The sequence below is a fragment of the Charadrius vociferus genome, unplaced genomic scaffold (genome assembly GCF_000708025.1).
Source record: "Charadrius vociferus isolate BGI_N301 unplaced genomic scaffold, ASM70802v2 scaffold758, whole genome shotgun sequence".
NCBI lineage: Eukaryota > Metazoa > Chordata > Aves > Charadriiformes > Charadriidae > Charadrius > Charadrius vociferus.
The window spans coordinates 2242609-2254955 of NW_009649934.1; the positions used below are offsets into that span (position 1 = coordinate 2242609).

At 44.8% G+C, this 12347-nt stretch overlaps 1 protein-coding gene across 1 annotated transcript in view; it reads left to right on the plus strand.

The window, feature by feature from the left end:
• HEMK1 (HemK methyltransferase family member 1) overlaps positions 1-10907 on the plus strand; it is a 28889-nt gene extending 17982 nt beyond the window's left edge. Inside the window, exons 4-10 of the mRNA XM_009891256.1 lie at positions 113-265; positions 2299-2363; positions 5927-5976; positions 7352-7457; positions 8504-8599; positions 10411-10524; positions 10871-10907. Of these exons, the coding sequence (XP_009889558.1) occupies positions 113-265; positions 2299-2363; positions 5927-5976; positions 7352-7457; positions 8504-8599; positions 10411-10524; positions 10871-10907 (621 nt within the window). The remainder of the gene's footprint in view (positions 1-112; positions 266-2298; positions 2364-5926; positions 5977-7351; positions 7458-8503; positions 8600-10410; positions 10525-10870) is intronic.
• Positions 10908-12347: the final 1440 nt, after the last annotated feature.

Here is a 12347-nt window from a genome sequence, read left to right on the forward strand (position 1 = left end):
AGAGTCAAGAAATTTAAACTTGAATCTTCAGACTGCAAAGGTGTGAGTCAAAACAGCTCCCTTAGAAACTTATTTCTTGGTGGGTTTTTTTTTTTGTTTTTTTTTTTTTTAGGATCTCATCTCTCTAGTTGTGGAGGAACAATCTCGGAAATGTGAGAAGAATTCAGGCCTCTGCTTCCCAGTTCCTGTCCCTCATCCTGTGATCCTGGAGATCGGCTGCGGCTCTGGAGCAATTGCTCTGAGTCTGTTGTGCAAACTGCCACAGGTGAGGTTTTTTCAGTGTTCATGGTACAGTAGATCCCGGTTACAGAACAATCCCACTCTACTAGTCTTCATTGGGACTTCACAGACAAACTTCTTTGCTTTGGTGGGACTTCAGCAGCTGAGGCTTCTGACAGTCAGAAAGGTAGAAGAAGGGTTTTTAGGAACTGCTCTCCCCAGCTGTCTGCAGGGGTAGCGGAGACATAAAGTAGAAGAAGCAAATGTGCTCATTCTTCAGCTGTCACAGCTCACTATTAATCACCTTAGCTTGAAGCGCTGGTGGGTGTTGGTTTAAGCTAATATCCTGGGCTGTGGACAGGAGGGACTGGGGCATGGGCACATGCTCTCTTAATCGAATTTATGGAGCAGTCATCTCCAAAAATCACCTTGCTGTGTATAGCAAGATCTTTTCTATAGGAGGCTGAAGACTGAATTAATACAGGGAAGGGATTACCACAGAAGTGTCAGTACTTGGGATCAATATGACGACCCACACTGCCACTACTGCCAAACCACTTTATTGGAAGTCTTTTGTTCCTTAATAACAATCCACACCTTTTGAACAGAGTCATAAGTGTAGGAAGGGAACTGAGATCTGGATGACCAAAGCCTTTCTTTGTCCCTGATTATTGTGGCATGTAGTGTGCTTACTGGGATACTGTTGGCATCAGAAAGAGAAATGAATCCAAGATCCCATTGCATGTGGTTAAGGGAAAAATATTCCCCTTTCCTCAGAATTGCAGACCAGCCAGTTCCTTCTCATGAACAAGAATTGCTGTGGCCAGCCCCTCCTCTTCTAGAAGTATAAGACTTAGTGTGTAAGAATTAGAGGTTGATGCCTGTGTTCCTCCTCCCACTGACCTGATAAGGTTAATGCTTGAGCTTCATGACTTCAAGGTATAATTACTCTGATTTCCTGAGCTGTACTTCATGCTCTTTCCCCTGCCTGTTCAGTTAAAGAGCTGTGTCAGTCTGTCCCTGTAACTGATAACAGTCCTTCCCCAGCTGACCAACACAAACTGCTGTGCCCAGAGAAATAAGGAACCTTGACTGATTAGAGTTAGTGGCAGCCACACTGACAGCTAAGTGGAGTTTACACTCTGTGTGATCTCTTTAGTGGTTAAGGCAGAATTTGGCAATAGGGTATTGAGAAAACAACAACTTTCCAGTTATGGATTCAGCTGTGCCCTTCACCTTAAGGGTCAGCTTCATGTGTGTGGGTGCTAAGTCTCAGGCTGTGAAATTAATCCCCCTAGGAATGATGGCTGATCACACCATCATCTCCAAAAGCAAAGCGGGTTTTTTTGAGCATGCTTTCTCTGTGTAAATACTTACCAGCATCTGTGATTAAAAAATGTTAAGCAAAGCAAAAACAAGTCAGGCCTTTGCCTTCACTTTTCCCAAGGTGGAATAGAAAGTCAAACAAATCTCTAACTGCGTAGTCCTGTCTCTTAATGTTACGCTGGAGGATTCTCAAATACTTGACACACAGTCAAGTACATGCAGTCAATACACGCAGTGAATGTGGTGTAAGGACTGTAATGGAGTAACTAGGCAAAAGGTGTCTGCGTAATAGATGGAAAATGCGGGAACCTCTGTGCAAGTGGTTGTGTTAATGCTGGGAGGGATTCTGTCCACATTAGAAAGGAGAAGCCTGGGACATGATCTTCCTTTAACCTGTGACTACCCCAGACTAGCCAGAGTGCTGAGTCTCACACTAGGAGGAGCTATGAATGTGTCAGGTGATGTGAGTTAGTGTGACTCCATTGTTGTCAGCTGAGTTGGCTTGCTCGGAAGCCTGTCTATTTTGGTAGGCTGCTGGCAGTGTTGCAGAGTGCCTTCTGTCACATTAGTGGCCTTACTAGAAATGACTCGTGATCCCATCAGTGCCCTGAGATGCATTCTTCATGAGCTGTTCCTTTTAGGAACCGAGAGTGAACAGTCAATTGTCACTTCTTTTCTTGCATGTCCCCTTCTTCAGAGCATGTCTGCTCATGAACCTTGATGTTGTAACACTTGTTGTTTTTTCTGTCACAGAGCCGGGTGATAGCTGTGGATAAAGAGAAGGCTGCTGTGGATCTCACCAGGGAGAATGCGCATAGGTACAAGCCCACATATTACCTATTTTTTGTGAATTGCTGTTTGAGAAAGACCAAGACTCCTCAATATTTGGGCACGCGGTTCATGTTTATCGCTACTGGAAAGCAGGGAATATTTCCCTGGTTTCCCTAGGTTGAGCTCTTAAAGCGTGTAAGAATTCAGAAAAAAAATGCTTATATTTACCAGAGTATTTTTTCCTTTTACTTTGGAATGTGCTTTCCAAAGACAGCAGCCTAAATAAAGCAATAGTACTTAAATGCTGTCTGTCTTTCAAGGGTTTTCAAAGTGTTTCGTGGTAACTGCTCTTATCCATTTCTATGAACTTGGGAAACTCAAGGCAGCAGTTATAAGAATAAGAATGTATATGTCACTTAGGAGGTTAAGGACAAGTATAGCCTGAACCTTTCTCTCTCTGGCTCCCTATATCATTATTGCTGTGCTTGTTTCTGTTATTGCTCCTCTAGATATAAGCTTGCACTCTCAAATAGCACCTTCACTTGGATGTGCTAGCGTGGTATCCCTCAGCATTCTCCTTGCAGTTTTGGGTTTCGTGAGAGTGGTGCTGCTGGGTCCTGTGCTGTTAGCAAGACACCTGCGCTGTGGCTGGGTGCTCAGAGCTGCTGAATCGTAGAATAGTTTGCGATGGAAGGGACCTTTAAAGGCCATCTAGTCCAACTCCCCTGCAATGAGTCAAGCATCTTGTGCCTGAATTCAGAACAGCTCTGTATCAGGTTGACTTTCTCCTGCCTAGTGGCACTGCTTCCTCAACTGGTTCTTCCTAACCTGGGTTATTCTGGACTGTCACTAACACAGCAAGCCCCAGAGCTGGAATCTCAGTATGGTTTTGAGTCCAGGATCCCAGTCTCTGTAGACATTGCAAAGGGTACAGAGTTCTAGTGTGTACTCATATCCTCAGAAACCGCTGGCCCCTAGGCATTAATTAGAGCAGTCTGGGAAAGGATTCCTATTGCTACCTCTTACGAGTCTAGCACAGTTGTGAGTCTTAAGTGGTGCTCGTTAACTGACGTTTCTGCCCACAGGGCCCACATACCCTTTTTTTCCCCAAGCTGCTGCCAGCACTGGGGCTACAGAGACATGCAATTTCTGTTTCTGGCTGCACTGAGCTGCATCTCTTCACTTCTTGCAACCCAGCCCCAGCTCTTATGTGAGTCTGGAGTGAGGTGTGCGAATAAGCCCTTCCCAAACTTGTCATCTCACTATTACTCTTTGCCTCCTAGTCTGGTGTGGGAGTGGGGAGCAGGGATTTCCTTCTGATGCATCAGTGTCAAATCAAGTTCTGTTGCAATTTTTGGTAGATAAAATAAAAGCAGGCCAGATCTTTCCCTCCTTGGTAGATTGTTGCTCTGGCATCTGGAAAAAATATTCGTTATTAACTTTGCTTGTTGGCTCAACAGTGGCCAAGGGAGTGTAAATGCAGTGCCAGAGAACCTCATGTTTCTCCATGGATATTTTCATTGTGTCCTTGTGATCTTGTCCATGGCATGGTGCCCTGTAGCTCTTGGGAGAGAAGCCAGTAGGGTAAGCTGTGTTATTGCTTGACTGAAGCCAGCTTGGTTCCTGCCTTCTCTTCAGAGCTCCCGTATCACAGCTATGTTCTCTAGATGCTTAGGTGAGCCTTCCTCTCACTAAATCAATCCCAGTGTCAGATGGCCCATCTGGGCACATTGCAGACAGATACAGGAATCCCTCCCTTTCTTGATGGCTGTGTACGCTGACAGGGCAGTACCATAGGCACTCAACAAAGGCACGTAGGACTTGGGTATAGGGCCTTTGTCACAGCATGCTCTGGGAACCCTGTTGGGTCACTCACCCTGAGGTGTTACACTGAAGAGCTGGGAGAAAAACTCTGCCACTCTGGTGGGTCTCTCATGGGAGGAGAGAACATGCTGGGAAGAGCTGGGCAGTTTTGTTTTCTCTAGACATTGACTGCATTGAGGACAAGAGTTCAGGGACAGTGCAAACTCTCTGCCTCAATGTGCTGTTGTGGGTCAGAGAATGGCATCTCCTGTGGGAGGCGTGGAGACTTTCTCCCCCAGCAAATCTTGACCAGCCTTGTCTTTCTGACTGTGCAAAGAGCTTCCCCTGATGTTGCTGAAATGTCTTCACAAAAGCCAGAGGCAAACCTGGTGAGAAGAGAGAGGTATTTTGGTGGGTGGACCATGTAGCTGAGGAATTAGAGGTTTTGTTCCTTCCTTGCTGTCTCACACTCTGTTTCTGTGACCTCTCCTGTAGTATCAGGCTGTCACCAAGCACCAAGGCTACTTTCAGACTGGCCTCTCTTTTCTGTACCAGGAACATCAAGGGAACTTTGCTCAGGATTCCGAGGGTTTAAGGGGATTGCTGTCTCAACTGTTTTCCCCTGGCACGGAGCATATTCTGTAGCAAGCTGGGAGCAAAGGACAGATCATGCCAGGTTGTGACAGACTGGAGCACCATGCAGTGGCAGTCTTGGCAGTCTCAAGGCTGTTGTACCTTGGATTACTGCAGTGAGTCAGATCGGAATCTTGGCTGAGATTTCTCCCTAAGAAATACCAACGGGTTTATAGACCTGTTTCTTAAAAATAGCAAGCCAGCATGCTTACTTGATCACTTGTCACGGGTAAAGGAGAGGTGTTGGTGCCTTCTGGTGCCTTCAGGGGTTCTGTTGCTGTGAGCACCCTGGGGGTTTCTGGCTGCAGATGAAAGGCACTGACCATAACATGTGTTTCCTGATTCGTGTGCACAGAAATATCAGGGGCAAGAAAGATAATGAGTTAGAAACTAGCATCTGAGAGATCCTAGTGTGTATTTTAAATACATTATACTGTACAGTCTGTGTGTGAGCTGTTCCTAAAGAAGTCCCTTTTTCTTGCTCTGTGTCTGGCCCAGGGGTTCTGCTGCACTGCATGTTCTGGCCTCCTGGTAGTGTGCAGTAACATCTCGTCACCTTAGCATTGGCATGTGAGATGAGATCCAAAGGTCCTAGAAAATACGCTCAGATGCCAGAACACTGTTAAGATCCAAATTATCAAGGAGGCTGGAGAAAGAATGTGGGAAACATGTGAGCATGTTGTCTCCACTTACAATAGCAGGTTTAAATATTTGAAGCAGGTGATTTTATCATGTTTAGGGTTTTTGTTGTTGTTGTTGTGTTGTTTTGGTATTTTCTGTTTTGGATATTTTATTTTTTTTCAGGGATAGTGAGCTTACCTGGGGGAGGCCTTGGGGGTGTAGCTAATATGCAGCAGGGTGGGGGAATACTGCTGTATATATGGCAAGGGGTGATACATACAGGTTTTGGGTGCACAGAAGCCACATCCAAGAATCATCATGGGTGCACAGTATGCTCTTTGCTTTGAATTTTGTTTCTCGGGCAAAAAGCAGATCCCAAAATTCCTTTGCAGCTTGAGAGGGATCCAGCTGCAGTCAGTGGGTTAGGATACACGTGTATCAGATAAGAGATGTGATATTTAATGATCTGTTTGTAGAATGTGCTGTTCATGAATCCACACAAACATGCCTCCTAATCTTTCTTCTTTCTGTTCTTGCATCTGGAATTTTACAGGCTGCAACTCCAGGAGAGGATCCACGTCCTCCACCATGATGTTTCATACAGTAAGTCTTTTCACTGTGTCGCAGTTTGGGACGGACTGGCCACTGTTATAATCCCCTTTGTCTTTCTCCCTTTTTACTGTGATGGGGGAGGCAGGTGTGGGAGACAGCCAAGGGACACCTTTGGGATGCAGGGGTCAGAGGGGGTTTGAAGTAACAGAGAAAAAGGTCAGTAAGAAGTGAGCCGGTGAAGCTTTTGCCATCAGACATTTCCCGCCCAGATGATCAGCTGAGAGAAATCCCTGACTACATGTGAAGGGTCTAAAGGTCGTTCTGAGCTGGTAGTCCAGGTGCTCTCTAGCATTACTGGGGAGAGGCAAATACATACACAGAGTAACTCATTCCATGCTGATGTGAATGCTTTAGATAAACATGTATGTGCCTGTCTCTCCATTGATGTTAGAGGGAGTCCAGATATTTAGCGTAGATTAAATGCCCAGCCTTATTCACCTGAAATTAGATGAGGTGAACCAGGGAAGGATGCCTGTTGTCTTCCCTGGACCTGGCTGAAACCAGTTAAAACTGCCATTTGATGAGGCTTATCCACTTAGGTAGATAACGTGCTCAGCTGTTTCTTAGCCGGGAGCTGTGGAGCCGGGAGGTCCAGCATTGTAGATTCATTAGTGCACATTTCTGACACTACTGTTTTTGTCACTGACCTCTTAGCGGTATGTCTGCAGAGTCTTCTATCTGCAAATCTGCGTTCGTGCTGCCCATACTCCAAACAGCAGCGAGCCAGCCAGCTTCAGTCCAAAAGCCACGCAGCTGTGTTGGCATTGCACCTGCACGGGTAAGCCCCGTGGCAAAGGCTGGCCTGAGGACAGTGCCACACTCGCATGGTTACCTGATGTCTGATTCAGGACTGGTATGTGTCAGTCCAGACAGCAGCATGAGTGTAGTGGGATAAACCTTGTCTGCAGAAGAACAAACCATTAGATGATTGATAGTGCTGAGAGAGCCTGCAGCTCTGATAAGAGGAAGGGTCTGCATCCTGACAGCTAGGCTAAGCTCCCACTGAGGTCTTTGTGGGCTCTCTCAAGCTCCGGTTGTTGCTTTTGATCCAGATGGGCACAGCGCTCCAGAGCATTCAAGGTCCTGTGCTTTGTAACGTGTTCCGCTAAGTGGGGCTGTTGGTATGAAAAAAATGATACTTTGCCTGTGCTTAGCTGTGTATCACTCTTGCAATCAAGGTGGGAGAGTGAGGAGGCCAGGCTATCCCAAAAAAAGAAACGGGATAAAACTTTGCTAGAGAAAAGAAGAGGCAAACACAGGCTGGCATGTGTCTGGAGAGACAGTTTCCTGGATAGGATTTTGACACTGAGCTTATAGGGAAGATTGGTATGGTTGAGAGGTGGTTGTGATTCTTTTTCTTTTCTAGGTTCTGCCAAGCAGCTGCTACTCTGGGGCCCCGTAGACTTCATAGTCAGTAACCCCCCGTATGTCTTCCATGAAGACATGGCTTCCTTGGATGCAGAAATCCTCCGGTAATCAGACAAATAGATTTTTCTACTCCTTGAAGCAAGGTTTTCTGTCTGATTCTTTATACTATCCACAATTTCGCACAAAACATGCAAATGTATTGTATGTGTATATAGTGTAGGAGTGTTTATGTGGTGTATAATAATACAGTGTTACTTTGATAACTGCTTACAGGTCTGAAACAATATCAAAGTATGTTAAATATTTATAAAAATGGAAAAAGCACTCACTTTGAAATGAACAAAATTCCGATCCAAAACGTTCAGAACATTTTTCCTGTTAGACCTTTTTTTTTTATGAAAGTTTATGAAAGGAAGTATAAGTTTTTTATTTTTTTTTTATAAGTTTTTTATTTTTTTTATGAAAGTTTATGAAAGGAAGTATAAGTAATCTGAGCAGCTTTTTGTGATGGAAAAAAGACTCGTGGAAATGCAGTGACCTGATCTCATCCCAATACTTGTCTTAAGCAAACCCACCCACACAAACATGAATAAGCCCTTTTGGGATGTGGATCTACGTTGCGTGTGCTGGTTCTTTCTGAGAATTGATTGTCCTGCGTGTCAAGACGAAGTCCTGTACCACCCCTGTGCAAGATGTGCACCAGAGCAGATTATAAAGTTGAGCTTTCTACAGTCTAATTCGCTCTGCTAGGTTAGAAGGCAGTGCAACCTGGCTATTGGCACGGTTGAAATAAAGCAAGTGATCTCTCGCTGTACAGCCCACTGCCTCCCTGTCCAGCTGGCACAGAGGGGACAGATCCATGTGTTGGAACTATGTGACCCCGGCTGCAGTTGGCTCATGATTTTCAGGAAGAGTTCAGGGGAAGTTTTCTGTTTGTGCTCAACGTGCTGTTTCTCAGCCTGGTGGTAGATGCCTTCTTACTCCCTGCATTCTACATAAAAGCTATGGGTGCTGTCACCTGCTGTAGGAGTACTGGAGTTCAGGTGTGTTGGGTGCACCTTTCTCCGTGGTGTGTGGGGCAATGCATCCTCAAGGGCATGGCTCATTCCCCGTGAATTGCTGTTAACAATTTTTTATCCCCCCACTCCAGCTATGAGGATCTTGATGCACTGGATGGGGGAGATGATGGGATGAGAGTCATCAAAACAATTCTGGCTCTGGCTCCTTCTCTTCTGAAGGATTCTGGGTAAGCGCTGTTCTCTGTTTGAATTTCATGTCTTTTGTCCACTCACTTCTATAACTTCCGTTTTTCTTTTCATACAGGAAGGTACAGAGGGAAAATAGTTGCAAAAATGTCACCCTCACCACCCTGTCTAGTAATAGCAGTTTTTAAAAGTCATGTGTATAAGCAAAATTAGCTTGAAATTGGTTAATAAAGGGATACAAGCCTTCCTTGACCAGTGGTGGTGGTTTATTGTCGTTAGTGAAGGGAGAATCTTTTAATGTCAAAGCAGCAACTAAAAGAACATGAAAGACAGCAGCAGAGAGTGCAAAATAATAGGAAGCTTTCTAAGCAGAATAACTGATTGAAGGAGAAAGAATATAGAACTCTGTGAGAATGAATGTAGATCTCTACTTCCCTCCCACCCTTTAATTAAGGGAAACTTGTTTATTGTGCCAGGATACAATGCTGAATATCCCAGGAGAAAGAGGATCCACCAGGGATAGTTTCTTAAATGTTAAATTTCTTCATGGTTAATACTCAAGTTTCATTGTTCCTATTCTCTGTCATGTGGGATCCATTTTGTGCTTACAGATCAAGATGCTGATACCCCACAGCCTGTTTGTTGTGCCAGGGCACTCGCAGATCCTGTTGAAAATTCCCGATGTTTTACCAGCAAAAGAGAGGTCACTGAAAATCTGCTCGTTTGGGTAGAGGAACAGGAATATTGAGAGGCATACTGCATGCATAAGAACTCATTCCTCTGCTTTGCATGACCACAAAAGCAGAAGATGCTCCTCAGAACTTCCCAGCAACAAAGATTGGTCCCGTGGGATTGTTTGTTAGGATTGTTTTTTTTTTTTCCTTCCCTTTTTCTTGTTTTATAAGGTGGAGCTCCCATTGAGGAGTGGAAGTTTTTTAAGGTCAGGAATGAGATCCACACCCAGCTTGTAGTTAGTTTGGTGAATTTATAGGGAGTTTTCAGTGTGGGACGTTTTAGCAATTCTCAGGAGAGGTTATGATTGGGACTTGGCCTCTGTTCTTTGCCTGTTAAACTTGTATCTTGCTGCGCTGTCACAGGCTGTAACCAGTTCCATCGTCTCCCTGTGCCTGTAAGCTAGGGTGGTTCTGTCTTGTCGTGGGAGTGAAGGCTCAGAAATGAGCCAGTGTCATAAAGCCCGGCTGCAGCAGAGATGGAAATAGCCCTGCAGGATCCAGGCCGAGTCCTGGTGCACTGAGGTTGTCTGATTAGTTTCCTTATCCCTGCTGCACTCTCCTTTGTACAGTCCTCTAGGTCTGAATGCTGGTGGTGTTTTCATGACTGATTTATGGAGACGTTTACTGTGAGAAAATGTGGGTACTAACTTGTACTTTATGACTCTTGCTAATGGGACTTAATGTCACCCTGCTTACACAACGAGGAACTTCATGCTGCCAGTCCAGTGCTCAGTGTTCATGCATTTGCATCGTAAAACTTCATCCTGGCCTTAAATATTTGGGGGCCTCAAAAAGACAGAGCTAGCAGTATCTCTGCATGGGGTTCAAAAGGGATCCTTACATCTCAATACAGGGGTTTAACTGCTCACACAGAGGAGTACCATGAGAATTCCCTCCAAGATCAACATTTTCTCCCCCTGAAAGAGGCAGCTGGGATCTGCATCTTAAATGGACAGCTGTGATCTGTTTTAGGATTATTGGACTGCAGTGTATTTGCTGACCTTCTCTTTTCCTGCGCTGATAGGAGTAAAACAGAAAGATAGACCTCAATTTTTATCAGTTTAGCAACCTAAATATGTGCGTATCCCCACTTTCTATTTCCAAATGTGTCTTTTCAGGAGTGTGTTTCTGGAAGTCGATCCCAGACACCCAAATATGGTGGAGAACTGGCTACAGGCACACCCCAACTTACTACTCGTCCTTCGTGCCATTCACAAGGACTTCTGTGGCAAGTAAGTCTCTTCTTACTTTCAGATTTTTGCTTCAGGTATAGGTCTGTGTCCTTTGTAGATTGCATCCCTGCACCCTGATGTATTGAGTGAACTCAGCCAGACAAAGTCCACAGCTGAAGCCAGTCTTAAAACAGGGGCTGCCTTCAAGTATCTCAACCTTCTCATATCCTGAGATAGCCTGGCAAGTGTTTCTGAGTCAGAATTTTGATGCACGTAAGCATTTCTGATGAGGTGACCGGCTCTGGTAAGATTATCACCACTGGAAAATTGCTGCTTTTATGGGATGGAAGTAGATGCATGTTCTCCCTAGCAAGACTTAAAGCTCTGGTTCTTCTTTTTCCCACAGGCCTAGGTTTCTGCACATCCAAAACCAAAGCAGATGACAACTGTACCAGAAATAAGTCTTCTTACAGTATGCTTTTTGCTGGTGAGCCCTGCTGGACAGCTTGCTGAAAACCCTGCGTGGCAAAAGGAATCTCCACTTCATTCTCCAGTGCATTGAACTCTCTGTGCAGCAGGAGACCCACTCGTTTCCTGATACAGACTTCATCCAGAGATGCAGAAGTTCAGCAGAGCATTTGGAAGTGTTTCACCTTCCTCAGAGAACTACATGCAACTTTTTAGTTTGCTCTGCTAAAATGACTTCTTAATCTCAGGACCCAATATGGAAGAGTTCACAGCTCCAGATATTTCATTAGAAGTACAACATCTCAACGTGTCAGATCACCCATTTTACCTAGAAAGAATTTAACTTTTTTTTTTTTTTGACCTTGAGGCAAATTTGTATAGAATGTGACCAGATTATATGATAGGTCCAAACTCTGGTTTATATCGTCACATGGATTTGCTGATATAATGGGACATGATTAACCTGCACATTTCAAATACAGTTCTTTTGCAGGAACCTGATGCTCTGGAGTAATCTCCAACTGCAAAGCAGCCTTCATTTCCCAGTCCTGCTGAGTGATGTATTTCATTGAAGGATCAGTGCGCATGTTACACCGTCTGAATCTACAGCACCTGACACTTGGTGGATGCTGCCAGGAACAATCAAAACATTGTAATAAAGATAGTGCGTCAGATAAGTGTCCTCACAAGAATTGCTGTTCAATTACGTTTCCAAACATGCTAGCAGGCCTGAATAAACATCTGGCACCTGCACATTGCTTCTGATAGTAATAAAAATGCCTGACTTCCATATAAGGCTTTTAAATGCAAGACTTTACAAAGAAAGCTAGAATCTCTACTCTGGTTTTGCAGATGGAGAAGTAGAAAAACAGGAGGTGAAATGACTTAAACAAAATTTGACAACAGGCTAAGTTTGGAGTAGGACCCAGTCTCTTGACGTCCGTGGGAATAGCTGAGGTCCGTTTCTTTGGGAAGGATGACTCAGAGTAGGGCTGCCTGAAACAACACTGAGAGAAGTCCCTGAAATGGACAGTCAACGTCACGACATTATAAATAATAGAAGAATTAAATTCAAGCTGCTGCTTGTTGTTGCTGCTCTTTCTGGTGTTGCAAGTTCCTATCCTGACCGTAGCTAGCCAGGGAAGGAAGGAAAGGGAGCAAACCAAAGGATCTGCTCTACCAGTCTGAATGGAAGCGGTTCCTGGGCCAGTGGAGGTGAGCGCTCAGTAGGTATGGAAGTGTCCAGACAGTGAGAGATGCTATCAGGCTCTCTGTCCAGGCTGAACTGGGAGTGTATAGCCAGAACCATTAGGTAGGAGCTGCATCGGCAAATTTCATCTGTTTGGAAGGCTGCAGCATGTTCATGAGCACTAAGACATCTAGTCCCTTCCCCCTCTGCCTCTCCCACGCTCACA